The 27,929-nt window shown below is 51.6% G+C and overlaps 1 protein-coding gene across 1 annotated transcript in view; it reads right to left on the minus strand.

Moving 5' to 3' along the window:
- GRIK3 (glutamate ionotropic receptor kainate type subunit 3) overlaps positions 1–27,929 on the minus strand; it is a 208,584-nt gene that overhangs the window by 23,342 nt on the left and 157,313 nt on the right. Inside the window, exons 8-11 of the mRNA XM_045859909.1 lie at positions 24,807–24,914; positions 21,431–21,544; positions 13,079–13,282; positions 1,722–1,945 (exon numbers count right to left, since the gene is read on the minus strand). Coding sequence (XP_045715865.1) covers positions 1,722–1,945; positions 13,079–13,282; positions 21,431–21,544; positions 24,807–24,914 — 650 coding nt within the window. The remainder of the gene's footprint in view (positions 1–1,721; positions 1,946–13,078; positions 13,283–21,430; positions 21,545–24,806; positions 24,915–27,929) is intronic.

A 27,929-nucleotide genomic window follows, 5' to 3' on the forward strand; every position in this document is an offset into this window, starting at 1 on the left:
AAGCCTAACTCCGCCAAGAAAAAGCTTTGTGACTTTGGGCAATGACTTAACCTGTCTGAGTCTCAGTTTCTACTTCTCCGAAGCAGGGATAATTACACCCAATGCACAGGGCTGTAGTCAAGATCTGACAGGACGCATGTGAACTGTGTTATGTGAGTGCTACACAGCATGACAACGGTACTGGGGTGCTGTTCATCACTCTGTGGCCAAGGCCCTGGTCCCTCTCCTCTGTCCTCACATGTCCCGTGTCATTCCAGCAGCTCCAGGAATCCTGTCTCTCCCCCAAAGTCTCCCCAGCCTGACCTTGGGAACTGGGTTCCTACCTTCCCGGCCAGGAGGGATGTGGTGGAAAGCAGGCCTGGCTGCCAGCAGCTGATGAAAGGCCAGGAATGGGAGGGGGACGGGATGCACATCACATGGACAGAACTGATGCTGGAAAAGCTCGAGCTGTTTTCCAGGGGGCGGGGAGCTGAGAGGCTGGCTGGAGCTGCTAAAATTATGGTGAGAGCTGCAGAGAGTGGCTCCTGGCTTTCAAAGGCTTGTTAGACCATTAGAGACAAGAGGCCTAATGAAGGCCTCTCTGTGGCAGGCTGGGCTGCCGGCTGGGCTGAGCAGGCAGGCAGCCCCCGGCCGGCAGGCAGCAAAGGGCTTTGGAGGCAGGACAATTTCATCTCTGCCATCCTTCCCTTTGGTCTTTCTCTGTGCGGGAGGAGGGAGCAGAAGGGAGTGGGGTGGGGGAAAGGTTTTCAAAGAAGACCCAGGAGAAAAAAAAGGCTGAAACACCAAGTCCTTGGATCTCAAATTGCCTCTCCAGAGAAGTCTCTCTTCGTACTTTGTTAGGATTTAGAGGGGGAAAAAAAAAAACCAGGGCAGAGACTGGGCTGGAGGCTGGAGGGAGGGGCAGAGGGCCCAGCTGGGAAGGGGATGGGGAGCTGGGCCCAGCAGCCAACCACTGGGGCAGAGGCAGAGGACAGATGTCCAGGCAGCCAGAGATGTCAGTCGTAGATAAAACACTTGGTGACTCAAGTTCATATGCCGAATGTGTCCCTTATTGCTAGGGTGGCTTTGGCAAGGATAGCACCTTTCTGAGCCTCAGATGTCTCCTCTTCATAGGAGGCCGTGAGAATTAAATAGTATAATGGCTGTGAAAGACAGAGCAACGTGCTTGGCTAGTACGGGGCTCTCAGTAAACACTGAGCTTGACGGTGTCCCCAGTTACCTCCATATGCCATGTACCACAAGGATGTGTTAGTATCTCTCATTTGAATGGCCAAGTGTGCAAGGGTTTTGCTAGCACATCTTACAGACAGCTGGGTGTGTATAGCGCCACATTTCTGCATGAGTGCATGTGTGTGAGTCTTTGTGGTGCTGTCCTTTTTTCAAGTGTCAAGCCACATTCTGCACCACCCAAAGCACCTGGGTCTGCAGTACTGGGTGCCTGGCCCAGCTGATGCAGCTCTGGGCAGTAACTTAACCTCCCCAAGCCTGTTCATAGGGCCTGGGATGCAAGTGCTGCTTCCAGAGTCATGCATACAGACCAGGGTGAGGACCGGGAGATTCAAGGTTGTGGGCTGTAGACTATTCCCTAAGGGATATAAAGGGGTCTGAGCTGCAGAGAAGGAGAGGGGAGCATGCATAGCAGTGGTCTGGGGTGGGGGATTTGCTTGGCCCCCCCAACCTCCAACCTCAGGCTAGAGCTCTAGCCACGGCATTGCCCTTACCTGGCAATGACGAAGAGGACACAGCTGACACCCAGGTAGGCGAGGAGCACATACATCCAGATGTCTGGGGACAGGGGGTTGAGGAAGGAGAAGACACTGGGGTTGGTGCCATTGGGCTTGCGATACAGGATGCTCACACCGAGTGTCATGAAGGGCTTGGAGAAGTCAATGGCCTTCTCGCGGATGTGGGTGATGGTCAAGGGGGCCACAGCCAGATCTGCTTTCTGCAATAAGAGAGAGATAGACAGACAGACTGACTGACTACAAGCAAAGCCTCAGACTAGCAGTGAACAGAACACTCCTCCTTGGAGTGGAGTCAGTTGCCTGAGCCCGGGATCACTTAACCACTCTTCAGTTTCAACATTTACTAACCCTCCTCCTGGGCCAGGCTGTGCTCGGGGTGCTGGGGAGACAATGATGAACTTAATTCCTGTTCTCCGAGAGCTCATGACCTTGAGGGAAAGGACTGTGGCATAAACGTGCAGAGAATGGAGCCCTATTAAAACTGTAACCATGTAGTCTATTCTCAAAATGGTGCTTTATCAAATAAGTACAGTGCAGCAACCTAAGAACATTTAAAGGTCACTCGTGTTCTTTATTTGTAACTTTCAAACATCATGAAGAGGACGTGGAATCCACAACAGCCCTTAGTTAAATGTTTTCCTTTCCTATATACTTCTTGATGGCTTCACCCCATTATATACCCCAAACACCCCCCAAACCAGATAGGCACAAGTTATGCCTTCCTGGGAGGAAGAAGACAAAGACAAAACTGAACAGGCAAATCCAGAACCTGTTTAGTCGGTGGGAGACAAAAGCAGAGGGAGAAAGAAGGGGTGTAGGGAAGGCTGGGAATGTTCATAATGTTGGTAAACCTTGGCTTATCACAATTTTATAGAGGGTAATAATTAAAGTTCTATCTCTTGGATCTGAGCTTTCCCTAATTAAAAAGCTATAACCCTTCATCCCTATCTTTCCAGCCTTGCCCCACTGCTCTCTGTCTAAACGAGGCCCCATTTAATTGCTCCCTGCTGACCACATCCATGCTTCGCACACACTGTGCCCTGTTGAGAATGCCCTCTCCCTGTGGCCCTTTCCCACCTTCTGTATTCCTTCGCACATGCCCCCTCTTCCAAGAAACCCTTCCTGATGGCCTCCAATTCTAAATCCCCGTGAAGTTTGCTCTGTCCCAGGTAAGATACTAGCTTGGTGTGAATAACAATATGTGTGGTCATGTGACTTTTTTCTTATCTGCTTATTTATCTGTGAGCTTTTAAGCACAGTTGGTACTGTTTCATTTCTCAATTTTCAAGACCCATCTCAGCTTCTGTAATATTTGTTAGTTAATAATATTTCCCTTTGAGAGGTAACCCCTTGGGTTCCTGTGGATATTTACATGTCAGAATGTGAACAAAGTTATCACTTCCCTTCCTCAGATGGGGCAGGACAGACAGGAAGGCTGTGTCCTAAAGCTCAGCACTAAAGACCCGTTTGCTAAGATGGGAGAGGTTACTTCTGAGACCCCCTCCCAAGGCAATGTCTCTAGGCAGCCACCCACTAGCTTGGTCCAGCTCCATCCATCCATCCATCCATCCATCCATCCATCCATCCATCCATCCATCCTTTATGAGCTCTACCTGACACTAGGGAATATAGAGTTGAACCACACAATGAGGGAAATAGACATTAACGAAATTGTTTACTAGATTGTAACTGTTAGCACCATCTCTGACTTCACTAATCCTAGGAAAGAAATGAGGCACTAGGTTGAAACCAGACATCAAAAAGGGGAAGACCGATATGGGTAGAACCCCAGCTTCCAAATGGCATCACAGACGTCTTAGACTGGGGGCATCGGGAAACACGCCATGATGTCGCACACCCCAGTGTTTCTCCTTCTAACAGCACCCCCACACCCAAGTAGTGACACTTGGAGCACAAGGATTCAGTGAACCTCAGAACCTGGGAGAACCAGGGAGGAGGAACCTATTACAAAGGATTATTTTATACTGGGACCTTCCTTTTGTAAATTTCTGAATGTGTGAGCTGGAATTTGCTTAACTCTTAAGGCAGAGGCAGAAGAAACAGGCAGCTGTGGGCACCCCAGTTCCCTGGAGCGGTCTCAGTTTGGGAAAGCAACAAAAGAGAGAGAACTATCTGAGAAGGTGCAGAGGGATTAATGTGTATTTGCTCAAGACCTACTGTGTGCCAGTCTGGGATTTGGAAGTAAGCAAGAGACCTAGCTCCTGCTCTCACAGAGCTTCCGATCAAGTGAGACCCTTTTGGGGACTGAGGACAGGACTCTGAGTAGGGTGAGAGCTGGGGTCGGGCACCCTGGAAGGTCCCTTTCAGCCCTGAAGTTCTAGTCCTCTCTAATGTTGGCGTGACAAGGGTGAAATGGGCTTTTGATTTCTAGAACTTGGCCTCCCCCAGGCTTGTCCCTTCAAAACACACTTTGGGAGGCTGTGTTCTGAACCCAAAGTCATCATCATTATTCAGAACACATTTGGAGTTGGTCTTTGGGAATGGCCTCTGGGGCTTGGATAGATTCTTGGGAAGAACCTCAAAGTCAATGGAGGCAAATCTTCCTTTGGCTTTTGGTGGCAAGTTGGATGAGAGCTTTAGTTCCTGGGGGGATCAGGGTGTGTGTAGCCAAGGCTTGTCCCATCCACCAGAAATGTTTTAGGACTGGTGAGGAAGCCAATGGCCCTCTTTCTCCCCCCAGACCCACTCAGAACCGTCAGAATTTCCCCACCAGCCTTCCCACTTTCTGCTGTAATGAGGTACAGGGCATGGACATCTCTGGCATTCTGTGCCTACAGCAGCAAGACAACTGGTCAACCTGACCTTCTTCACAGGGAGTTTTGATGTGTGCTCTCCCTTGCGCCTCAGGAAGGCTGGAGTTCACCACTTCAATTTTGTCTTAGGCAAGAAACACTATATTTCACATCAGTTATGATTTCCCAGAAAAAGGCATTATTTTGTCCAACTTCTCTTGAAAGAGCAGAACAGATGTCAAGCCTTTGCCGTTTTAGTTCATTACTCAGACTGAAAGGCCCAATCTTGGCAGGTTCCTCCCACTTGTACAAATTTTCTTTGAGGATGATTCATAAAATCATAGGCTGTCAGACCTGGACAAGAGAAATTCAAGAACATCTATTCCACCCCAATTTTTTTTTAGAGAGGGAAACTAAGGCTTAGAGAAGTTCCAAGGTCTTTGCTCTTGTATTTACAATAATCACATCCTTGAATAACCCCCAAACCTCTGACTTGTCCAACACATTCACTGGTCTTATGGGTGATTTGTTGACCCCTCCTGCCTCCCCAGTAAACTTTCCATACCTTTTCTAAACCTCAGGACCAGGCAGGATGGCCCTTCTAGGACACTACTTCATCCCCATAAGTGCTTTCCACTTACCAAGAGTCTGTCAGGACCCCGTTGTCTCCGACCTCTCCTACTCTACTCTATCCTTGAATGGGGCCACTGGGTGCCCCCTGCTCTATCAAATCCCCAGCAACCAGAACTGAAGTCAAGAGTGACTTAACCAGCTACAGCTCCATATTTTGGCCCTAAGCATCCAACCACCTTGGCTGCTGGTTGGGCCCTAGCCTTGTATCCCAGAGTGAAACTTGGGCAACCTCTTACTAGATTTTAAGAGCAGACTTGTGACCATGGTCCCAGTTCTGAACACTTATCACTGGTTAGTCTTTTCTTGGGACAGGAGTCTTCCTCAGGGACTCAGCTCTGTTCCCTGAACCCCAGCTTGCTACTTGTGTCTGGTGTCCCTGTTGGTACCTGTCTACTTGGATTCCCAAGTATGATGTCCCCCAGATTCCCCTTCTCTGTGCTCTGCCTCTTGGCTGGGATCCTCCAGGGCATCTGCTTGCTCAGACTGTGACCTACCATAGTCAAAAGAGTAAGTACGGCTGTTATTCATGGATGCTCCTTACACCAAGCAGCATCAAATGTGCTACATATATCACCTTATGTGATCCTTCCAGCAGCCCTGTGAGGCAGTGAATGTTATTGCCACACTTCAGATGAGGGTACTGTGGCTCAACCAGGCTAAGAGGTTTGTTCCAGCTGGTGAGTGGCTGAGCCAATACTTGGACTCAGTTTACCGTGACCTCAAAGCCCAACATTTTACTATACAAACCACATGCGTTAGGTTGAATTGTGCATACCCTCCCAACAAATACATTCAAGTTCTAACCCCTTGTATCTGTGAATGCAAGCTTCTTTGGAAATGGGGTCTCTGCAGAAGTAGTCAAGTGAAGATGCAGTCATGTTGGATTTGGGTAGACCCTAAATCCAATGATTGCTGTTCTGATAGAAGAGGACAGGACACACAGAGAAAAGACGACTCTGCTGTGTGACGACTAAGGCAGAGATGGGAGCGATGCAGCTATAATCCAAGGACTTCCAGAGATTGCTGGCCACGCCAGATGCTAGAAGAGAGGCATAGGCCAGATTTTCCCTCAGTCTCCAAAAGGTAAGTAACCAAACCTGCTGATACCTTGATTTCTGATTTCTGGCCTCCATAACTGAGAGAGAATACATTTCTATTGTTTTAAGCCACCTGGTTTGTGGTCATTTGTCATGGCGACCCCAGGAAACTCACACACTTCATACCTGCCATTTAGACTCTGGGAGGGATGCACGGAGCTCCTTTTCCTGCCCCCTGCCAGCCTCTCCCCAACGTCTGTGCCATTCCAATGGGCAGGATTTATGGCTGGGCCTGCCCTGCTCTGTCCTGAGCTTAGGTTACATTTCCAGACACCTGAACTTGACTCTGGCTTCTGACCATGACTGCCACTGACCATGACTGCCACTGACCAAGCCTACTCAGCATATGCTTCAAATTGCCTGGTGGGGCTTAGAAGCCCTATGCCTGCAGGAACATACTGATTCACCCCTGCCTCTCTCCAGATCCTTTTGCTTCTGCTTCCATAGCCACCCAGGAAAACCAGCCTCACTCCAGCCACACATGCAGGATGAGTCCCCAGAGCTCTGTCTGTTGGTTCTCTGCCCACATCTCAGGTATATGGTACATGGGATTCACCTTCCACTCTTTTCCCAAAGTGGTGTTGCTCCAGCTAGACTCTTTCCCCATTCCCAATGCTGCTTAATATATGTCAAAGACTTCCTTCTGCCCTGAGGATAAGAAATTCTTATTATGGGCTCCTTGAGCCATTCATGACTTAGTGCTGTTCAATCCAATTTTCTGCAATGATGGGGATGTTCCATAGCTGCACTGTCCAATAAGTATGGTAACTAGTCACACGTGGCTATCAAGAATTTGACAAGTGGCTGCTGTAGCTGAGGAAATGAATTTATATATTGATTAAGTTAAATAATTCTAAAAATTAATTTTAATTAATGTAAATTTGAATGAAAATAACCCCAGGTGGCTGGTGGCTTCTATGTTGCAAGATGCTGAGCTAGCCCTGCCTGCCTCTCCAGCCTTACCTGCATCATGTTCCCACTTGTTCTCTTTCTACTGGATTCTTTCAGCCCTCCAGTCCACACCCTCTCTCACCTCAGGACCTTTGCATGTGCACTTTTCTCTTCCTGGAACTTCTCCCTCAAACTCTGTGTCTAGTGAATGGCTACTTCTCCTTCGGATCTCAGTGCAAACATCAGTTCTACAGACAAAACCCTCAGATAAAATCAGGTCTCCTTTGTGATTACTCTCACAGCACCAGGTGTTTTCGCCCCTAGCACTCATCACAGTTGTGATTTTAGAGGGATTAGTAGGTGATTCTCCAGGTCTTTCTCCCCTGCTGGACCATAAGCTCATGAAAGAAGGGCCTGAGCCTTCATCTTTTTCGACATGGATGAATTGGCATGTTCCTGCAGCCATAGGCCTCCCAAGCCCCACCAGGCAATTTGAAGCATATGCTGAGTTTTTCACTGTTGTATGCCCCTTGCCTAGCACAGTGCCTGGCTCATTGCAGGCCCACAGGAGAGATTTTGGGACTGAATGAATGGGGATGTTGCTGGTTTAGGTGAGACATCCCGTTCTCGTGTCTGAGCACATGGCAGATTATAAGAGGGCTGAGCAAGTCACAGTTTCTGATGATGACCCTCCAGCCTCCAACCTTAAGAACACACAGTGCCTATTGAAAGGCCGTGGGCATTAATCTGACAATCAACAGCCTCAAAAACCTGCACAGCTGAGTAGAAGCGAGATGGTTGCTAGGAAATTTATGTGTCAGTGGACGGGTCGACTACAAACACCAGTGATTCACACACTGGCTTCCTGAGCTGGTGACAGCCTCACTTCCTGATAGCGAGGAATGATACCCGTGCCTCTCTTACCTGGCCACGTTCTTCTTTCAGAACACTCACCATACCCTGGCTGAAGAGTTGCATATGTTCATATGTTCATAGATTATTGTCTCTTTCCTCCACTAGGGAGTCAGATTCTGAGGCTCAGGGGATGGATCCTGCCTGTTTGTTCACCTCTGTGGCCACAGCAATTAGCATGAGACCTAACTTAATAAATTTAACTGAAGAAATTGAATCACTTGATCAATGGGAGCACTGGAGGTTTAGAAGGGCTCAACCAAGAAGCACTCCTGCATGGCCTGCCACATACCAGTTTTCAGGGGTGGGGTACACTGAGTCACAGGTGATAGCTGCTGCTGACCCACCAACCAGCCACCATGCTTAACTCAGCACCGTGGCCACAGATAACCTCGGAACAGCCCACATATATCTAAAGATGCTAGAAAACTCCTAAGTGTTGACTGAGGGGTCATGCACCTGTGTTTCACACACAGGCCTCCTGAGCTGATGGACACCTGACTGTGAGAAAAGAAGCCTGGGTCTTTCCCAAGGTTGGGAGAATGGCTGATTCAGGAATCCTGGCAGGAGCGTCAGAATGTTACATTGGTTTCTTCCATATCTCTAGTTGCCCTCCAGGTCTGGCATGCCATGGATGCTTGGAACAGAGCCTCACAAAGGTACAAGCTCACAGCATCTCACTTCCTGCCACCTGGGCACCTCTTGCCTCCATGACTTCCCTTGCACATTGCTGTAGGGCCCTGATTGGCTCTCATGGCCCCCATGTCAAGCCCAGAAATGCATGGAAGTCAGAAGTCAGTTAATAAACCTGTCTTTCCTCCTCCCCTAACTCCAAGAGATGGCCCTGAGACACACTTTGTGAGGCTTTTCTGAGGCACAAACCTGTGGATCGAGCCATTAGTCATACTCAGTGGGGATGGCTCAGTATGCATCTTCGTATCCTTGTATTGGCTTCTTCTCCCTCCTGCTCCACTTCCCTGCCCCTCACTCTCTCTCCAGAGCTCTGGCTGCCCTGATGAGAGTCCCCCCTTTGCAGTCCATCTATATCCCCTGTCATCAATTGCCCTGTCCCATGCAGGATTCTGACCTGCCCCAGGTGAGCTTCCAGCACACCTTACTTTAAACTGCATTGGCTCAGCCTGTAGGAGGTGGCTTGGCAGGGCCTTTCCTGGCCACACAAATAGGGATTTGAGAATTCTCCTAACACCAATGCAGGCAGGCCAGAACTGAGATCTGGTTCCTAGTTTGAAGGCAGGGAACATAGAGGGTGATGGGGTCATGGCCTTGACACCAGGCCCTCCCTTCACACATTTTGGATGGGAAACTCAATATAGCTAAGACTCCACATGTCTCTGGGGAAGGTGCACAAATCTGTGTGCTAATTCAACATTCATCAACACCTACTCTGTGTGTGTCCAGCCCCATTTCAGGCCTCTCGTCTTGGCTTCAGGCTCTCTACACTTGGGGCTCGGCCTCCACACTCCCTTAGAGGATCCTGGTTTCCTGGCACCAGGACAGAAGCTCTGGATGGCAAGTGTTGGAAAAGGTCAATGCCCAAAATAAAGTAAGGGGTGATGTCCTGGTCCATGTCTCAGTTCCCTGTGAGTCTGACCAATGTGAGTCAGCTCCTGTTTGGATTCAGAGGGGCAACGTCTAAATCGTGGATCACTGTGGCCCACCAGGATGACCGTGCCTGAGAGGTCAGGCCTCCCACTGTTATCGAGTTCACACAAGTATATACTCAGACATGTACATTCCCTGCTCTCGGAGTGAATGCTGCTGAGCAGGACAACTCCCACACGCTGAGCATTTATTAAGTGCTAGGTACTGTGCTAACCATTTTTGTGCCATATCTTATTAAATCTTCCCATGAGCCTTAGGCAGAAGGCTTTTTAAAAAAATCATTCCCATTTTACAGATGTGGAAATGGAGGCCAAAGAGGTTGAAGAGCTTTCCCACTGTCAGCTAAGCAGTGCTAGACCCCAAATTTGGACTCATCACTGTTGGCTTCTAAAGTCATTAAAACACATGGAAGTAATTTAAAGGCATGGATGTGAGTAGAAGACTTTTGAGAAAGGGGACATGAGAGAGAGCAGGCAGTATAAACAGAGACGTGGTGATTTGAGAGATGGGGTATTGGGCAGAGAAAGCACCACTCTGCCCAATCGTGTTTGTTGCTACCATAGTTGGAAGTGACTTGGAGGAACATGAGTGTGTCAGCAGGAGGTGGATGCACACTTCAGATGTCCCATCTTTCTCCACAACCCTGGCTCCTTGTAGGGCCATGTGGCATGGGACAGAAGTGAGCAGAAAGTGTCAGGAAAGGACTTCTTAACTCCTGCTGGTCAGAGGCTCCACCCCAGGCCTCCAAATGGGCCTCTGGGGACAGACCCTCATAAAGTTAGCATTCATCATTTTTACATCTACGTTCAGATCCCTAATAAGAAAGTAATAATATTGCCGAGCCTTTACCACACTTTCTATGAGCTAGTGAGAAGACTAATTATCTGACGACACTAATAAATGGTTATGATGATATTAAAATTGGCACCAAGCTAGGATTAATAGGCTCATCAATTGTAGGGACTCTGGTTTAACAAGGTCACCTGCATGTCCCGTCAATGTGGCCTCAGTGGAGATGGGGCTGCCTGAATGAGGCCTCCTCCTTTCCCCAGCTGAGGGTCCACTTAGGAAGGTCTGGCTGCCACTGGGTTTTTCTGACCCAGCCCCTTGCAAATGGCCCTTCAGAGCTCTCTGACTGCCAGAGATGCTATGGTGACTAGACTGGCATCTGTTCTGCTCACTTGCACCTGCGGCTTCCCCTCTCCATGTGATCCCCTCCTCCTCCCCAGCCCAGCTCCCCTCTGTGAACGACAAACGACAGACTCAGACCTACTGGGGGCCCCACACTCCAGAGTCCCACTCAGCAGCTCATGGGGAAACTGATAAACGGAGATGCCTCTGGGGCCTGCTGACTAATTTCCATAATAATTACAGTTATTACTAATACAGGTGACAACACCACTCCCTTTCATTTATATTGAGTCCCACAACCTAGGAGCTGCTTCTCTATTAGTTGTCTCCGAGGAGCTGCACAGCCAGCTGGGAAGAACACAGGGCAGGTGTCATTACCCTCACTGAGTTAGGAAATGAGCTCAGGGAGGTAAGGGGACTTCCTGAAGCCCCCTCCCCAGTCTCAGAGTAATGAAAAAATAATAAGAACAAGTACTGATTACGTAATGCACATGTGTGAACTTAGTCCACACAACAGCCTTATGGGGGAGGTTCTATTATTTATTATCACTCCTGTTTTACAGATGAGGAAACTGAGGCACAGAGAAGTTAAGAAACTTGTTGAGGAGCACACTGCTGATAAGTGGCAGAGTGGGAACCAAGCTCAGCTGAGTTCATGTTCTTTACTATTAGCCTCTCCCGTCAGCCCTCCCTGGGAGCCTGATTTCCTGGGGCCCAAGAAATGCCTGTGATGCTCTGCTGGAGTCTTCTTGCTGAGCTATGGCCTTCTTCCTGCTCCTTTCTGCTCCTGCTCCAAGGTCACCATGGGGCAGGCCCCTCCAAACAGGGGCAGGAAGACTAACAGAAGACTCTGATGCTGCCTGCCCCCACCCTGACAGGGGAAGTGAGAATAATCCCTTTGGCGGGCACATCTCAGGCTGCAAAGGTCTACCGCATGAGCCTTCTTCTGCTCTGGCTCTTTGCAGAGGTCAGAGCATAGGGCTTCAGAGCACCTGCAAAGACGGGGTACTAGCAGGGGCTTTCACCTCCCTCTGCCTCAGCTTCCATGTCTGTTCAAGGGATGGTAGCAACAGTACCTACCTCACTGAGCCATTGTCAGGAGAAAGGAGAGAAGGAGCATAAGGGGGTGGGTACAGAGCAGGTTCTTGCCTTCCTGAGGAGCTCTTTGATAGAAAATGCTTCTGGGGAGTTGAGGGCCCTGAGCTGGAAGGCAGGTCATGTAGGTGCCAGGTGAGCCTGCACAGATGGTGTCTCATTTATTCCCGCAACAACCGCAGGAGCTATGGTAGCTGCTAATGACTCAATTTTAGAAGTGAAGAAATTGAGGCTCAGTGATGTTGACCTCACCTGGTAGCTCATCATTAGCTAGGACTTGAACCTTGGCCCAGTGATCTACAGCCTGGGCTCCTGACCATGGCGATGGGTGGGCTCACCACATCTTACAAGCCTCCCTTTTACAGAGGGATGGCTGTGGGCCAGGCCATGCACCTAGTATTTCATGTCCAGGATCACAGCAATCCTATGAGGAGGGAGGAATTACACCCACTGACAGAGGAGGAAGCCGCTTGTAGAGGCCCAGTGACCCGCTTGTTTATGTAGCAAATAAATGAGGGAATGGGACTCGAACCCAGGGCCTCCTAACTCCCCCAACTGTGGTGTCCCTCGACTGTGGAGCTTCTTCATCTTCCTCTCAGGGTCCCAGAAACCCCAGGGCTCTCCCATAACTTGCACCATCTCTCAGAAGCTCCATCTGTTGCGTCTGCTCCTTGCTCCCTGGGCCCCTCTCCCATCTAAGACTGAGTATGACTGTCTTTTTGGCACCTCCCAGCTGAGCCTTGCCCACCCCTTCATCCTGGTCCTTGGCTCCTTGGACCACCTATCAGCCCATTGGACCCAAAGTTGCCCAAGACAGTGATGGATCTATCTCAGTGTCCCAGGGTTTGGTGAAGCGTTTTGCATTGGCAGCTCACCCACATGGCTGGGGCATCCTTTGGTAGCTCTTAAAGGAGCAGAAGGCACTGTTGCTACACAGCCAGCTCATCAAAGACACCAGTGTGAATGGCTCTGAGTCAGATGGGGGCTGTGGTCAAGTGCTCACACGAAGGGGGGTGTCTGGGAGTTGAGAGCATGAGCAAGGCAGGCCAGAGGGAGCTCCTTGCCCCATCCCTGCTTCAGGCCACAGCCTGACTCCAACTCTCCTGCCCCCAGGGCCCCCATCTGCCAGGATGTCCCACCCTGATGTGCACACAGGACTTGGCCAAGCCTTTGTGGGGGTGTCCTCAGCCCCACTTACATGGTCAATGAGCTCCTTGATCATGCCGTTCCACTGGCCCTTGTCGTCCTGCGCCCCGTACTTGCCGTCCTCCACCAGCCGGATCTCGTAGGAGAAGCCCAGGATGTGGGCCAGTTCCTTGAGCAGGTCAATGCAGTAGCCCTCGAACCGGTCATTCCCAAACAAGGTCCTGTCGGACTTCCGGAACATAACAAAGGGCTCCTCCTGCGGAGGCAGAGAGGAGAGGAGCTGATGAAGGCCGAGTGGGTGGGGGGAAACCCGCTGGGGCTGGAGAGCTTGGGCTGGAACCTCTACTCTGTGTTTAAAAAAATCCTTTGGGTGGCTTAGCTGGATGGCCTGCTAAATCAAGGAGGAAAAGCACATTTTCTGAGACCTCACTTTGTGCCTCCCAGATGGTCACCTACTGGTGTCCCTGGCAAGACACTGGGGCTGGGGAGGTGTTTATTAATTGTCCAGTGGCCACAGAGCTAGGAAGCAGTGGAATAGGGATTTGAACTGTCTGGTTCTAAATCCCATGCTCTGTCTGCTGCACACACTCAGCACAGGTCAGTGGTTCTCAAAGCGTGGTCCCCAGACTGGTCACATCATCATCACCTGGGAACTTCTCAGAATCACACATTCCCAGGCCCCACCCAGACCACTGAACCAGAAACTCTGGGGTGGGGCCCAGAAATCTGTGTTGTAAGAAGCCCTCCAGGGGATTCCGACGTTGGCTCAAGTTTGAGCACACTGCTGCCGAGGGCCTGAAGGCCCGTTGTCGAGTATCTTCCCTGATGTCTCTCCCAAGTCCTATTTAACAGGGAATGGCTCTGAGCGTGTAGATTAGATCTACATGCTCCCTGATACCACTCTCTTTCCAAGGATCTCAGTCCCCAGTGTTAGGATCTGCCAGGTGAGTGGTTCCTGATAACCACGATAGCTCGCACGTGCATGCTGATGTGCCAGATGCTAGCAAATCAGCAAACGAGACGGTGTCAGTGGAGGGCCCAGCACAGGGCCCAGCAGAGCTAGGGGGCTCAGGGGGCAGTAGCTAATACTGCCTCATCTAACTTTAACTTCAACCATCTGCGGGCAGGTACTCATAGTCCCGTTTTATAGGTGCAGAAAGTGAACTCACAAGGATAAGTACTTGTGTGAATTCACTGGTCCTCTAGAGAGAGGATCTGAGCTCAGGTTGGTGTAGCCTTGGAGTAGCTCTTAACCCACCTCATTGTGTTACAGGCCCTGAGTCGTGAGGTGTCTCTGTCTGGTGGGGAGGGGTCCTTGGAATGTAGCACAGGTAGCAGCTGCCCCATGTCATCAGGCTTAGCAAACTGGTTCCCAAACAAGGTCCCGGAGACCAGAACGCTTAGCAAACTCAACCTTTATTGGCTTCCTGCTATACACCGGGCACGGATTTCAACACTTTCCCACAGGCTGTTTGCTTTAAGCCTCACAAGCTTCCAAGGTAGGTGACATTATCCCCATTTGATAGATAAAGGAACTGAGGCTCAGAGAGGGTCAGTATGTTGTCCGCAGTTGCACAAGGGTTGAACTACAGTCTAATGGAGTTCAGTCCCAATCCTTCAGCCTCCTTCTGGGCCTTAATCTTCCCCAAAGCCATCTCAGCAGCCCCAGGTATCAGAAGGCCTCAGGCCTTCAGCTGATGGGTGAAACCCATTCGCTGACAGAATGCACGTGCATTGGGAATCTCATGGACACAAGCCCACAAGAAGGGCACACACCAGATTGTGCAGACATCTCATCATTCTCTCAACCGTGGGCCCCTGGAGTGGGGTGAGCAGTGAAAGGCTTGGGCAAAGGCCCTCATCAGAGGTCCCTGGGTGCAGATACCCACCAGCAGCCTCTTGCCAGGCTCCCGCTGTGACAGGCGGGCTGGTTTCTCTGGTCCTGGATCCCCAGCAACACTGCCTTTCAAAATCCCATCCTGCCCCACGACTGATTTACTCTAGATTTTCAACAGTCGTTGGGGATGCTTCAGAGAAAGAGTCTGAATCCCCAAGGGGTTCCCATCTCTCCAGGGATTCTGAGAAAACCACTTCTCAGTCTAATTCGGTGGAAAGCTGGGTCCTTTGGCTGGACTCCATGTTAAACCATAGTGCCTCCTATCTTCAGCCTCCAACCAGTCAGGCAGATCACAAGATTGGAGAACAGAATCCAGGTGGGGCCGGAGAAGGTGCTGGGGCTTGACGAAGGTGCTGGAGGGAAAGGGGACTTTGGCTAGTGCACATGCTGCCTTTGTGCTAATTTGACTCTGGGAAGGAGCTGCCTGGAACCCTGGCAGGGGCCTGGTGAGCTAAGCCTGTGCAGGGATCCGTCCCAATGCATCCTTTGGGTCGGATGCTCTTGTGCAGTGAACAAAGTGCTGCCCACTGCACCTGGTGGCCCTAATGTTGGCTCAAGGAGGTCCCTGGAGAGAAGATACCGTCCTTCCAAGGGGAATTACTTAGGTTCCTGGGCACACTGTACCTCCTTCTGTAAAGTGGGGATAATAATAGAACCTACTTTACAAAGTTGTTGTGCACTTTAAATGAGTCACATTATGGAAAGCACTTAGGACAGTGCCTGGCAAGTGTAGGCTGCCAATATTATAATTATTGTTAATGTAGTTATTATCGTCTTTCTGTGTGCTGGGTGGCCTGTTGCCACAGTGGCCTTCCCAGCCTAGAGACCATGCCTAATGTCACCAAAGGTTAAAAATCGTAGCTGGCAGCGGAGAACCATTTGGGCAAAGGTCCCCCAGGTAGCTCACTTCCTGAGCCTCTTTCCTCTCCCCTCCCTGGCCCTATCCTCTAAAATTAGCACTTCATTCGTGAAGCCACCACAGCCCCAGAATCTATACATCTCCATATAAATACGCTGCCTTCGGAGCAGCTGTAAAATGCCATTAATTTCGAGAAGTGCTTTGCGGATGGCATACATATTTAACAGCCAAAGCCCAGAGCATTAAAATGGTGCTCGCCTTAGTAATGTGTCTCTAGACCTGCAACATTTCCTAGGGGGTAATTCTGAACTCCGCCAACTACTTATTCATGGACTATTTCACAATTTATTACTGGAAATGTCCAGACAGCCAATTCACAAGTTCTCTCGGCTGCTAATCGATTGCTCGGTGAAGGTGCCCTCAATTTCAAAACTTCACGCTCTCCTATTGCTCTGGGAGAACAGCTAAAGGAACAGGGGTAATATTTCTCTTCAACAAGTCACAGGAAACAGAGGTCCAGAGAAATAACCTTTTCCGACTTTTCGTCGCCAGGGCTCTTCGTCTAGCTTCTCTCTGATCACTTGTGCCAGGGTGAGAGCCCGGCCCTGTGCCGAACTTCTCACAGTGACAGGACTGTGGAGTCAGAAGAGGAGGTCTTTGCGGGAAGGATCCAGGGGTTAGCGACTGAACTGCCATGTTCCCACCCCCTTTTCTGACATAGGAAATATCCACACGCACGTGTACACCACATTGCTGCATGTGGACTCACAATGCCACTGGAACAAATATACCACATTCTTGAATGTTCCGTCTGCCTAGCCCTGATCGGACAAAGAGGCCAAGGACCCTGGACCCGAGGCCTTGGCTTCAGCACAGAGTATTAGGTGTCTTGCCTTTCTAGCAGGTGTGGCCTAGAGTGGTCCTTGGCCTAGAGTGGTCCTTGGCCTAGGATGGCTCTCCCAGCCCATGTCCCGGCCTCCCGTCGCTGGATGCCACGGGTCCACCTGCCTGGCCGCTGAGTCTGTATGGGTCATGATGTTCGCAAGGTGCAAATACACCCACCTGTGTGTATCCAGACACCTGGGCATAGCAGTCCCACACACACATGCACGCACACGTGCCCACGTGCATGCTGACACCACCGCTCACTTCAGCAGCCAAAAGAACACTGAACCTTCAAAAGCAGGGCCCTCAGGAATGAGTCAGGCGTGTTTTCTTGGTGTTGAGCTGAGGTTTGGGTGGATGAATTTTTTATGAGCTCATGGAAGAGCAGAACCAGAACTGTTGCAGGAGCCAGGCAAGGAGAGGGCAGGAGGGCGGGCATCCAGGCTCCCACTGCAGCTGTTTTGGCCTCAAGAATGAAGAAGACTGTTTGTGACAAGGAGGGGCCAGAGAGGGTAGGGTCAGGGCTCCGTCCACCTGTATCCAGGATAAGGTGCCCCTACCAACTAATTCTGGGCTTCAGGATAGGGAGGGGGTGGGTTTGCAGGTAGCCCGCACCAAGATGGATCTCTGCCACATCCAGACTCCAGGGGTCTGGGGCTAGCCCTGTTCACCAGAGCCAGGGCAGTTAGATCTTCCTGCCTTGTACCTGCCTGTCACTCAGAGCACTGCCCTGACAACACACTGCTAGAAGGGCAGCATTGTCCCCTCCTGCCACCCCCCACCTCAAGTGCCTGCAGCCAGCGGTGCTGGCCCTGCTTTCAGGCTGCCAAAGCATAGGGTTGGTTTTCAGCCAGAGCAGCTGGGGCTGGGCTTCTGCCCACAACTGGTACAGCTGTCCCAAAGAGCTCAAGCTGGGGGCACCCAGGGCTAGGGGACATGGAGACTACACTGAGACTTTTTGGTGTAGTCTCTGGAAGGTCTGGGCCAGCTCTAGGTCTTCAGGTGGCCCCAGGCCAGTCCTTGTGTGGGAGTGGGCATCTCTCTCTCAGAAGACTCTGAGGAAGGACGTCTGCTTCAGGACGTCTGGTCAGCAGCCATGAGTTGCTTCCAAGGCAATGGGGCCAGGAGTAGGGAATAATCATGATGTCAGGGCCACGAGTTCAGGGGTTGCCAGGGCAGGGGGTGAGGTGGTGGGTGTGATCTAGAGTTTTACATACAGGTAGGAGGCAGGAGCTATGAGGGCCTCATGAGGTCACAAGCCCCAATGCCTTCAGGAGCCGGTCAGGAAACAATTACATAAGAGGCATCCACACGGGAACAATGAAGAGGTGGTAGAGGTGGTCTGCGGTGAGCTAGGGAATGCCCACTCGCCCCCTGGATGAGGGCCTGAAAGGCATTAAAATGCAAGCTCAAAGTTTATGATGCACCCTGTGCTAGGGATAACCTCTGTGACCATGGTCAGGGGTCAGTTTTCAATGAAGTTCAGGGTTTTGCTTGAACTTCAGAGGTTTTCTCTAGAACTGTCATTCTGCATACTGTATTAAGCCTGAGCTTCCTGGGGACTGGATTTGTAATCCATAATAATATGAATTAATAACAACGACAGCTATCACTTAGCATGCAGTCTGTGCCACTTACATTTATTAATCATTATTCCTCTCAACTCTATAAAGTAGGTACAATTATTATAAGCCCTCTTTCTCAGGTGGGAAACTGCAATACAGAACGGTTAAACAAGTTTCCAGGCAGACAGCTGGTGAACAGTAAAGCCAGGGCTCAAACCCAGGGTTGTGTGCTCTTCACATCATCACACAGGCTTGCTCCCGCGTCCTGCTCACACTGCACATCCCAGCGAGCTGCAGCGCTCATGTTTGCCTGGACAAGGGCAGTGGCACGGATGGAGCCGTGTCCAGCTGTGGACCAAGAGGGGCTCCTCTCCTTCTACATCCTCCCTGAGTCCCGGGGAGGCGCCTGGTGCTTCAGGTGGAAGGACCTCTGGTGAGCAACTGAGTACAGGCAGGTAGCTGTGCAAGAAGCTTCCAGGACTGACCAAGAAACTTCAAGAAGAACAGGGGAATATCTTCCGGATTCTTTTTCTGCTGATGTAGAAAAACCATCGGTGCCTTTGCAGAAGGGGCTTATGCCCTTGAAATCAGGCTGCCAACATTTTAATAAAAAGTTAGCCCTGTGGCCTTTCAAGGCGTATTTTGCACCATTTTGGCACATGACCTTTGGCTCGCCTCGAGCTGTTAGAATAGTGTTTTGTGGCTGAATCGCCTTTGCTCATTGAATCACCTCTCCTCCCAATCTCTTCAAGCATCCTCATTTTACCTTCTTAAGTCTTAACTTGTAAAATGTGCTTTATTTATTGATAGCTCACATTTTATGGAGCTCTGCTTTTAATCTTTCACACTTTTTATTATTTTATTTTTACCCTTTTATAGTTCAGCTTTGTCACACTTTTATCCTTTTGCTTCCTGACATTCTGGTTTTACATTTCTTTTTTTTTACCTGGTCTCGCCGAAGCTGTTAAATATTTATTTTAATTTTTCATCTCTCTTGATCGTGTTCCTTTTCATTATTCTCTTTATTATTTTCCTTTTAACCTTTTTATTTTGTTCTCTTTCAACTCTCTTTTTATCTTTTTCTATTTTTATCCACATCAATATTCCTTTAATTGCTCATTAGTCCTCACTCTAATCCCTTTGCTCTTTTTAATCTTTTTTTTTTTTACATTTTTTTTCCCCTGTTCCTAATGAGATCTTTGGACTTGCTGGTTTTAACAGTCTGATTTTTATATATTTGTAGTTAACAAAAAGTCAGTCAATAAAGGCAAGCAGGATACATGGTTATCAGGGACAATGCCAGAGGGAGTCTCACCCCAAACTGGCAGGGGGGTGGGCTGGCGTCTCCCCCATCCTCTCACTTTGGCTCAGCAGAGTGTCCAGAGCCTGCATTAGGTCCCCATCATCTTTTTTTTAAATTTTTTTTAAAGATTTATTTATTTATTTTTAGAGAGGGAAGGGAGGGAGAAAGAGAGAGAGAAAGAAGCATGAATGTGTGGTTGCTGGGGGCCGTGGCCTGCAACCCAGGCATGTGCCCTGACTGGGAATCGAACCTGCGATACTTTCGTTCGCAGCCCACGCTCAATCCACTGAGCTGCACCAGCCAGGGCTAGGTCCCCGTCATCTTTGATTTGAATCCTCTCAATCACAACCCTGGAGACTGGGGCTGAGACCCACAGTCCACGGTGCTCCCTAGAAGCCAACGGTGGCCCTGGTGTCTGTTCATCAGGGTTCCTGGGAAGATGGGGTTTCCACCCCTTCCTGCTCCATGGTGCCCACTGCCCAGCTACCAAGCACATCACCGGTGAATCACACCAGAAGGAGTACACAGGGCATCCAGCAGGGCCTGGCTGAGCTGCCTCCGGTGGCGGGCAGGCGAGGCCAGCCTTGTGAGAGCCCCGTGGAGGGACCAGGCATGGGGCGCCCAGCCCTGCCTCCCAGCTTCTATCCTGTGACAGCCTTACTTTATCCAAGCACTGCAAACAGAGCTCTTTCTCTGTTTGTTTTTTGAAGAAAATGATCTTACCATGTGGTCCTTGCAAACGTTTTGCTTTATTATAAAGGGAAGCTGACCAGGGCCAGCATTGTCCTCCAAGGGTGCTTGGTCAGAACCCACCAGGCTGTGACTAGGCTGCCTCCCTGCAACATGGCCCAGCGTGGGCCCCCAAGAGCAGTGCCGTGTCTCTGGGAGGGAGGGTCCTGAGTCCTGTCACCGTGGAGGTTTTCCAAGAGGGGCTGGCATACGTGGAGTGGGCACAGCACTGGCCACTCAGAGGAGGGTAGCGGCCTAACTGAGTCCTGCCCACTCTGAGCTCCAAAGTGCAGAGACCCCAAAAGCCACTCCCTGGGTGGACATGTTTGTAAGGGAGTGGCACTGTTCAGTCTGGGAATGGAGGGAGGTGGCAGGTAGAATGGCTGCTGCCAAGAGCTCTCAGGATGGGGCACTTTGGAGTGGGGCGTGTGTGTGGGCTCTGAGCACTCAAGGGGCTCTCCAGGTGTGGCCTGAGCACCCACCCACCGGGGGGACCAGTGAGAAGGGCCTATCCCTGGGGACTGAGGTGGAAGAGGTAGAACCTGAGTCCTGGTTCAGAGGTCAGGTCAACCCTCCTTTCTTCCACACCACCATGGCTCCTATTCAGACTTCCGGCTCAGGGAGTGGGCGGAGTGAGCAGCAGACACAGAGGGCTCTGCAGAAGGGGCTGGCCACGCAGGCGGGCATGAGGACCGAGCTCTCTGGCTTTGGGAGGAGGCCTCCGGCCTGTGGCCCTGAGCAGAGTTGCTGTGTTCCAGCGCTCTCTGTTGGAGGGCCATTTTAAAAAAATTTTTATTATTGATTTTAGAGAGAGAGGAAGGGAGAGAGATAGAAGTAGAGAAACATCGATTTGTTGTTCCACTTATTGATGCCTCCATTGGCTGATTCTTGTTTGTGACCTGACTGGGAATCGAATCCACAACCTTGGTGTATCGGAATGACGTTCTTACCAACTGAGCTACCTGGCCAGGGCTCTGAGGGCTGTTTTGAGCAACCACCCTGTGCCCATCTTCCTGCAGCTCCACCTCCCCCAGCTTCCAGCCTCCCATCATCTTCATAAGAGGCACCCTGTCGATGGGGGGTAGGGCAGTGGGGGCCCCTCCAGCCCTGATGGCCAGCCCACCCCCACGTCAGACAGTCCCTCCTGTGAGGCCGCAGGCTCTTACCAGCACTGTGGTGACGATGAGTGACCTATTTGTCAGAGAGTCGGTGACGTTAGGGCCTCGGCCTTTGGCGACCTCTGTGATGTTGAGCCCCTCGGCAGGACTCCACACCCCAACCTGGATGGACAGACAGACAGAACAGGGTGTTGAATCCTCTGTCTTTCCGTCCTGTTTCCACATCAGTGAGCCCATCGTCTTCATCCCGATCTTCATGCCCATCTCTGTCATGGCTACCCTGCTTGGAGCTGAGCTTCCTGACAGCCCTGCTGCCTCCTTCCTTCCAGGAGGAGACCCCCACGGTGGGGAGTCTCCTGAGGTCCGCCACATCTCCCTGGGTGGCAGGCCCTCCCCAGCTGATGGGGGAAATGCAGAGGGGACAGGTGAACATAAAGGGAGCCCATAAAGGTGGAAACCATCCTGGGGTGGAGCAAATGGCATGAGGAAATCAGGGGTCCTGGGTCAGGGTCAAGGCCAGGTCCTCCCCAGGGGCAGAGTTCCTCTGAGCCTCCTACCTCCTGAGGAAGACCCAGGGCCCCAGCTGCTCACCCACTGGGTCTCAGCCCCAGGGCAGCTCTAGGGCCAGACGCCCTCCAAAGCTGAGGACAGGGCCTGGGCCTGGGAGGTGTTCTCAAGCATCTGTGGAATGAGTGAAGGGATGCTGAGATGTGCCACATGCTGGAAGGCGGGCAGGGCAGGAGGCTGGGTTCTGTAGCTGTTTTGGGGATGGCAGGACAGAGTGGAGGACCTGCACTGGAGGCTTGGATGCTGCTGGGTTTGCAGGGCTTTAGCTCTGTGGTTTTACTTCTAAAATTGGCAGATACCCTGGGGAAGGCAGCTTAATCTCTGTCCCCACAGTGCCCTTGTTGCTATCAGACCTCAGGCTGGAGGGAGGCGAGGGAAGATCAAGTTTACAAATCATTCTAAAGCCCTGGGACTCTTAAAGGTCCTTTTGGACCCAACTCTGCCCAGCCCTGCGCCAGTCTTAGCTCCTCTTTCTCAAGGACGGGTTCAGCATGCCCATTGTGTCCTTGGCCCAGTCGGGGGTTCCTCAGGAAACTTAATCAATTAAACAGAGAGACTGAGTGCAAACATCCCATTAAGAGAGCTGTGCAAGGCAGATAGCAGAGAGACATGTAATTATGCTTGGGAAATTCTGCCTTAATCCTCCCAAAGCCACTGGCTAGAGCTGGCTGGATCAGCAATGACCCAGCTTAGCAAACAGAAGTGATGGTATGAGAGGCAGAGTGCCTGTGCTTGGGGGCTCAGCACCTTCTCCAGGCAGGATCTCGTTTTTGTAGACCTCCTGGGGCAAGAGGAGAGGAGACAAGGAGACAGCTTGAAAGACGCTCTTCTCTCAAGTGGGCCAAGCTCAGTACAAGGGTCCCTTGCAGCCTGCATGGGTGCAGGAGGTGCTCACCAAACATCTGTCCAGAGGCCAAATGAACAGCAGGAACTCTTCCCCTAGCAAGCATCTGTTGAGCTCCAACTGTAAGCCCTGCTCAACTCCAGGTGCCGTAGGGACGTGAGACAGTTAGGACTGAGGATAGTTAGGACCAGAATCAGGGTGGCTGCGATCAGGAGCCTCTGAGGGGGACCTCTGCAGGTCAGCCTTAGTCCAGGCATCGTAGAGTATTAGCTGTGATCAATTTGCACCAGTTGCCGGGAGAAGGATACTGTGGGAGGGCTCAGTGGAAAAGGGAGCTCAGATGACCACTTACTGATGCCTGCCACGGGCACAGGAGTGGGAAGTGGTGGCTTGCGTGCCATCTAATTGCTATCCTTAGAATTTCAGGCTATGCTCAGAGATGGACAGCTGAGAGAGCAGAGACAAGGCCGCTACTTGAGTGAATACTGTATCGCTACAGTCCTGCACGAGGAAGAAGGCAGCTCCCCAGCACTGGGGGAGTTTGAATAGAAGCGAGAAGACTGCTTAATGGGAACTCACCTATTGTGGATAGGGCTGGATCTCAACTGGCCTTGAAGATTTTAGGAGCAGAGGCCACAGGGCCTGTCCTTAAGGGACTGATGCTATATCCGGCACCAGAGAGCTGCTGAGTTATGGTGAAGTTTCCCTGGCCGCCCCTCCCCAGGACGGTGGCCCCATGAATCTGTGGGAAACTCAGGAGTGAATGGAGTAACCTTGGCCACAAGATGCAACCCAAGCAGAGCCACGTCTGAGTCAGAGGAAATGAACCAAGGAGACAGGGGCCATTTCTGCAACCAGGGCGATGGATCGCATGGGTGAAGGCCCCGAGGTGCAACAGGAAGGGTGTGTGACAGGACTGTGGGGAGTGTTTTGGGGGACAGTGGACACTAGGCCTGGAGGGGAAGGTTGGGGTGCTTCTCGGAGAACCTTAAAGGCTGGGAGAGGGGCTGAAGCTTACTGACTCAGCACCAGGGAGCTATGGGCAGTTTCAGAGCAGGGAGAGCTGTGTGCTGGGAGGCTTCACCTGTGTGTACAGGTGAGCTCAGGATGGAGAGCTCAGGGGTGGAGGTAGAAAGCCAGGTGGGGTGCCAGCATAATCTAAGGAACAGGCCAGGACTGGGGCAGGCAGGAAGAAGAGGAATCAAGGACTCCTGAAGGCCCACAGACATCTGAGCTGGCCCCTGCTCCTCCTGGCCCCTGCTCCCTGCTTTTTAATCACTCCCAGGGTTGGGGAGGTGCCCTGGTGGCTACCAGGGACCAGCCTGCTGTGGGAGGAGAGTGTGGCTGAGCTCCTGGCCCCTGAGGTCCCAGGGAACACTGAGAATTGGGAGCTCATGTTAAGTCCCCCTTCTCAGCCCAGCAGTCTGACCGCGCCAGAATATGCCGACGGTTCCCAGGATCAGAATGGGGCCCATTAAAGGCATTTCTGTGGTAGCCCAATGGGAGTCCCCAAGGCCCCAGTGGGCCTGTTTTCCTTGTCCAAACTCCCTGGAATCATAAAGGCCTTCGAAGGCTACAGCAGTTCAGAAACCACATGCTTCAACGTCTCTTCAAGAGTGAGTCACCTCCGGTGTGCCAGACAAGCAATTACTTTGTTTGATTTTTTTGCTTACATGCCTCCAGTGACAGTGAGCTCACTCTTCAGGCAGGTACCCCTGGTCCTTAGAAAGTTTCTCTTACCCAAGGATATGTCTGTCCCGTGACAGCCCTGCAGAGACTTAAGGGACAGTCTGTCGTCCCCATGAGCCTTCCATTACTTTCCCACTTTAAACATCCCCAGTGGCTGCTGTTCCAATGGTCTGGGTGTCCACCATGGCCAGGCCACTGGGTTCTGCACCACTCGCCTGACCAGGGCTCCTTGTCCTCGGAAGGGCCAAGGCACAGGCCGCACACCTGGTCATGCCAAGCCGGCCACACTGGGTCTCGGCCCCTCCCACTCCTGAGCCCACGCACCTTCTCCAGGCCGTCCTCCTTCAGACTGATGATGTCCAGATCAAAATCGGTCCGTAAGCCACTGGTTTTGTTGAAAACAATCCGTCCAGTTAATCCTTCCCATTGAGCCTGCCGGAGAGGAGAGGGCAGAGCGGCAATTCCTCGGGCTCATAAATCATCATTCGGTACAACTGTACAATGCTTCATTTTAATTACTCCTTGCACTGATACTGTTCCCCCAAGACCATGATTAATTAATAATCACCTCCATCATTGCTCGGGCTGTGGTGCGAGCCAGCGATTTCCATAAATTCTATTATGCTCTTTAGCCAGCTTTACATTTGCACCTTCTCGTGTACAACATCGATCTCAGACGCGCTCAAATGAGCCCCCGCCTCGAAGCCACACGCCGGGGAAGCCCGTGTCAGATCCCCAGAGAGGGGCAGGGAGGCAGGCGGGCAGAGCAGGGCAGGCGAGCCCTGCCGGGAGGCACAAAAGCCAAGGGGCCCTATCGGCCCTGGCGGGAAGGCCAGATGCTTGGAGTGGTCCCCAGAGAGCCAGGGGAGACAGAGAGGGTCACCTCTGCCACCCCTGGCCCCAGCCCCGTGACATCAGAATGCTGGGATTGATCGCAGTTAGCTGTGTTACCTTGGGAATTTCATTGCACTCCTGCCTCAGTTTCTTCATCTATAAGATGGAACCAACAATTGAACACCTTACCAAAATGTGATGATGGTAACAGGAGGTAAGTCCTGTAAAATACTCAGAATGGTGTCTGGTACAACCTGAGCTCTGAATAAAATGGTAGCTTTCCATGAGCATGATTTCACAGAGAGAGGCAGACAGCGGTTCAGAGAAGGTTCAGGTCCCAACCGGTAAAAGCTCCATCTTCTGTGTAGAGCAGAGGTTGGCAAATTACCTGCCCGATGCCTGTTTTTGTCAACAGTTTTTTAGCTCATAGCCATGCCCATGTGTTTACCCATCGTCTTTGGCAGCTGTTGTTGCTCCAACTTCGGAGCTGAAGGGTTGCAACAGAGACCACCCGGCCTGAGGAGCCTGAAATATTTACGATGTGGCCCTTTGCAGGAGCCGTTTGCAGACTCCTGTCCCAAGTGATACCTCTCTGGTGGGCCCAGACAGTCAACTCTGCGCGGCACTTCACACTGTGCGTGCCCTGGGATCCCTGCAGCCATCCTGGAAGGTGAGGAGCCCATTTTATAGATCAGGAAGCAGGCCTGGAGGGTCCCCCAAACTCACAGAGTGGAAAACAGGATGAACCAAGCTGAAGCCGGGGTCCCAGGTCCCCACCCTCCAGGTTGAAGTGGTTCCCTCCTCCTTAGGGTTAGGATGCAGCAGGCACACAGGTAAGAGCCCAGGATGGGTGGCTTCCTGTGTCTGGGGGTGGGACAAACCCGCCCATCCTGGAGTCCTAGGGAACAAAGGTGGGCTGGGAGTTCAGAGAGGGAGAGAACCTGGGAGCTCCTACAGTCAGCCCGGGAGCTGGCTGGCCCAAGGGCCCGGAACACGGGAGGAGGGGTCTGACTGTCAGAGTCCTTGTGTGGCCACACTGTGCGCATCACGCTGGGTTCATGGTCCCTTACAGGCTCAGAGAAAGGCTCCCAGGCTCCCCCTGGCCGAATGGCCCCTGTGTCCCTGCTTACACTCATACTTTGACACACAAGTCCATGGGTTCACAGGTCCAGATCCCTGGAGGCTTACCTGTTGATCCCAAACAAAAACTTTTGGGAATCTGTAAGCACCTGAGCCGCTCTAAGGCCACTGGAAAGTCTTCCTACGTGCCTGGAGGGGCGAATGCAGACACTGGCCCAGCACTTCGCACACGGAATCTGAGCTCTCGGAGCTCCAGGAAGGGGAAAACTACCGACTTCCCTAGGTCGTGTTCCAACAGGTGTGCACAGTGCTTAGCACAGTGCCGGACATACAGTGGTCCCCCTTTATCTGCACGTTTGCTTTCCATGGTTTCAGTTACCTGTGGTCCTTAACTAGTACATGAAAAACTCCAGAAATAGGCAAAATTTGTAAGTTTTAAATTACATGCCACCCTGGGTAGTGAGATAAAACCCTCCCTTTCTTCAGTGCATCCATGCAGTATACACACCCCACCCTGGCGTCACTTAGTGGCAGTCTGCGTCATCGGGTCAACTGTCGTGGTGTGGCAGTGCCTATGCGCAAGGGACCCTTGCCGTGCTTCACAACGACCCCAAAGTACAAGGGCAGTGATGCTGGCTGTTCGCATACGTCAAAGAGAAACCGCCAAGGGCTTCCCGTGAGTGCAATGGTGGAAGTTCTAGACTTAGTAAGGAAAAAAATTGTACACTGAGGCTGCTAAGATCTATGGTAAGAACAAATCTTCTGCTATGACATTGTATGATTTACAAATTAAACTTTGTCACAGGTAGGTATGTAGAGGAAAAAATATACGTATGTGATCTGACACTGTGTGTGGTTTCAGGCACCCACTGAGGAAGGGTGGTGGAACATATCCCCTGCAGTAAGGGGGGGGGCATATATACACTACACACAATGCTCTCGAAGTGGTATATGTTATTATTTCCCCTCGTTGCTTTCTTCCAGCTCCTCCTATGGACTGGGGCTGGCCCTCAGCTGTGGGGGAGGGGGCTGCACACGGGCCAAGGCCTGAGGCCTCAGTGGAAACCTTGTCACAGAGGACTCATCCCTGCATGAGCTCACTCAGTTCTCCTCCCAGCCCTGCCAGGTGGGTGTCACTGTTGCCCCATTTTACAGTCATGGGCACTGAGGCTGCAACAGGGGCTGAGCTGTGCAGGCCCCAAGCAACAGTGGTGCAGACCCCCTCCCTGCTGGGGCCGAGACGAAGAGCACAGGGTCATCATCCCCACATTGAGTGGGGAGATCCAAGGAGCCCCAGGAAGATGCATCAGAGAAGGGGAAGACCAGTGCTTATGGCCCCAAGGGGAAACTCAGCTTCTCTCAGGCTGGCTCCGCAGTCCCTGTGGCCCTTCTCGGTCTGTGGGCTCCCACAGCCTCAGGCTATCTCCTGGCCCCCAAGGGAAATCACAGCAGGCGCCTTCAATCCTGCACTCTCGGTGGAGTTCTTCCTCCTTGTCAGCCTCGGAGCAACTAAATGCTAGCAGGTGCAGCGCC

Source organism: Phyllostomus hastatus, unplaced genomic scaffold, assembly GCF_019186645.2.
Source record: "Phyllostomus hastatus isolate PE091 unplaced genomic scaffold, TTU_PhHast_1.1 phas_scaffold_182, whole genome shotgun sequence".
NCBI lineage: Eukaryota > Metazoa > Chordata > Mammalia > Chiroptera > Phyllostomidae > Phyllostomus > Phyllostomus hastatus.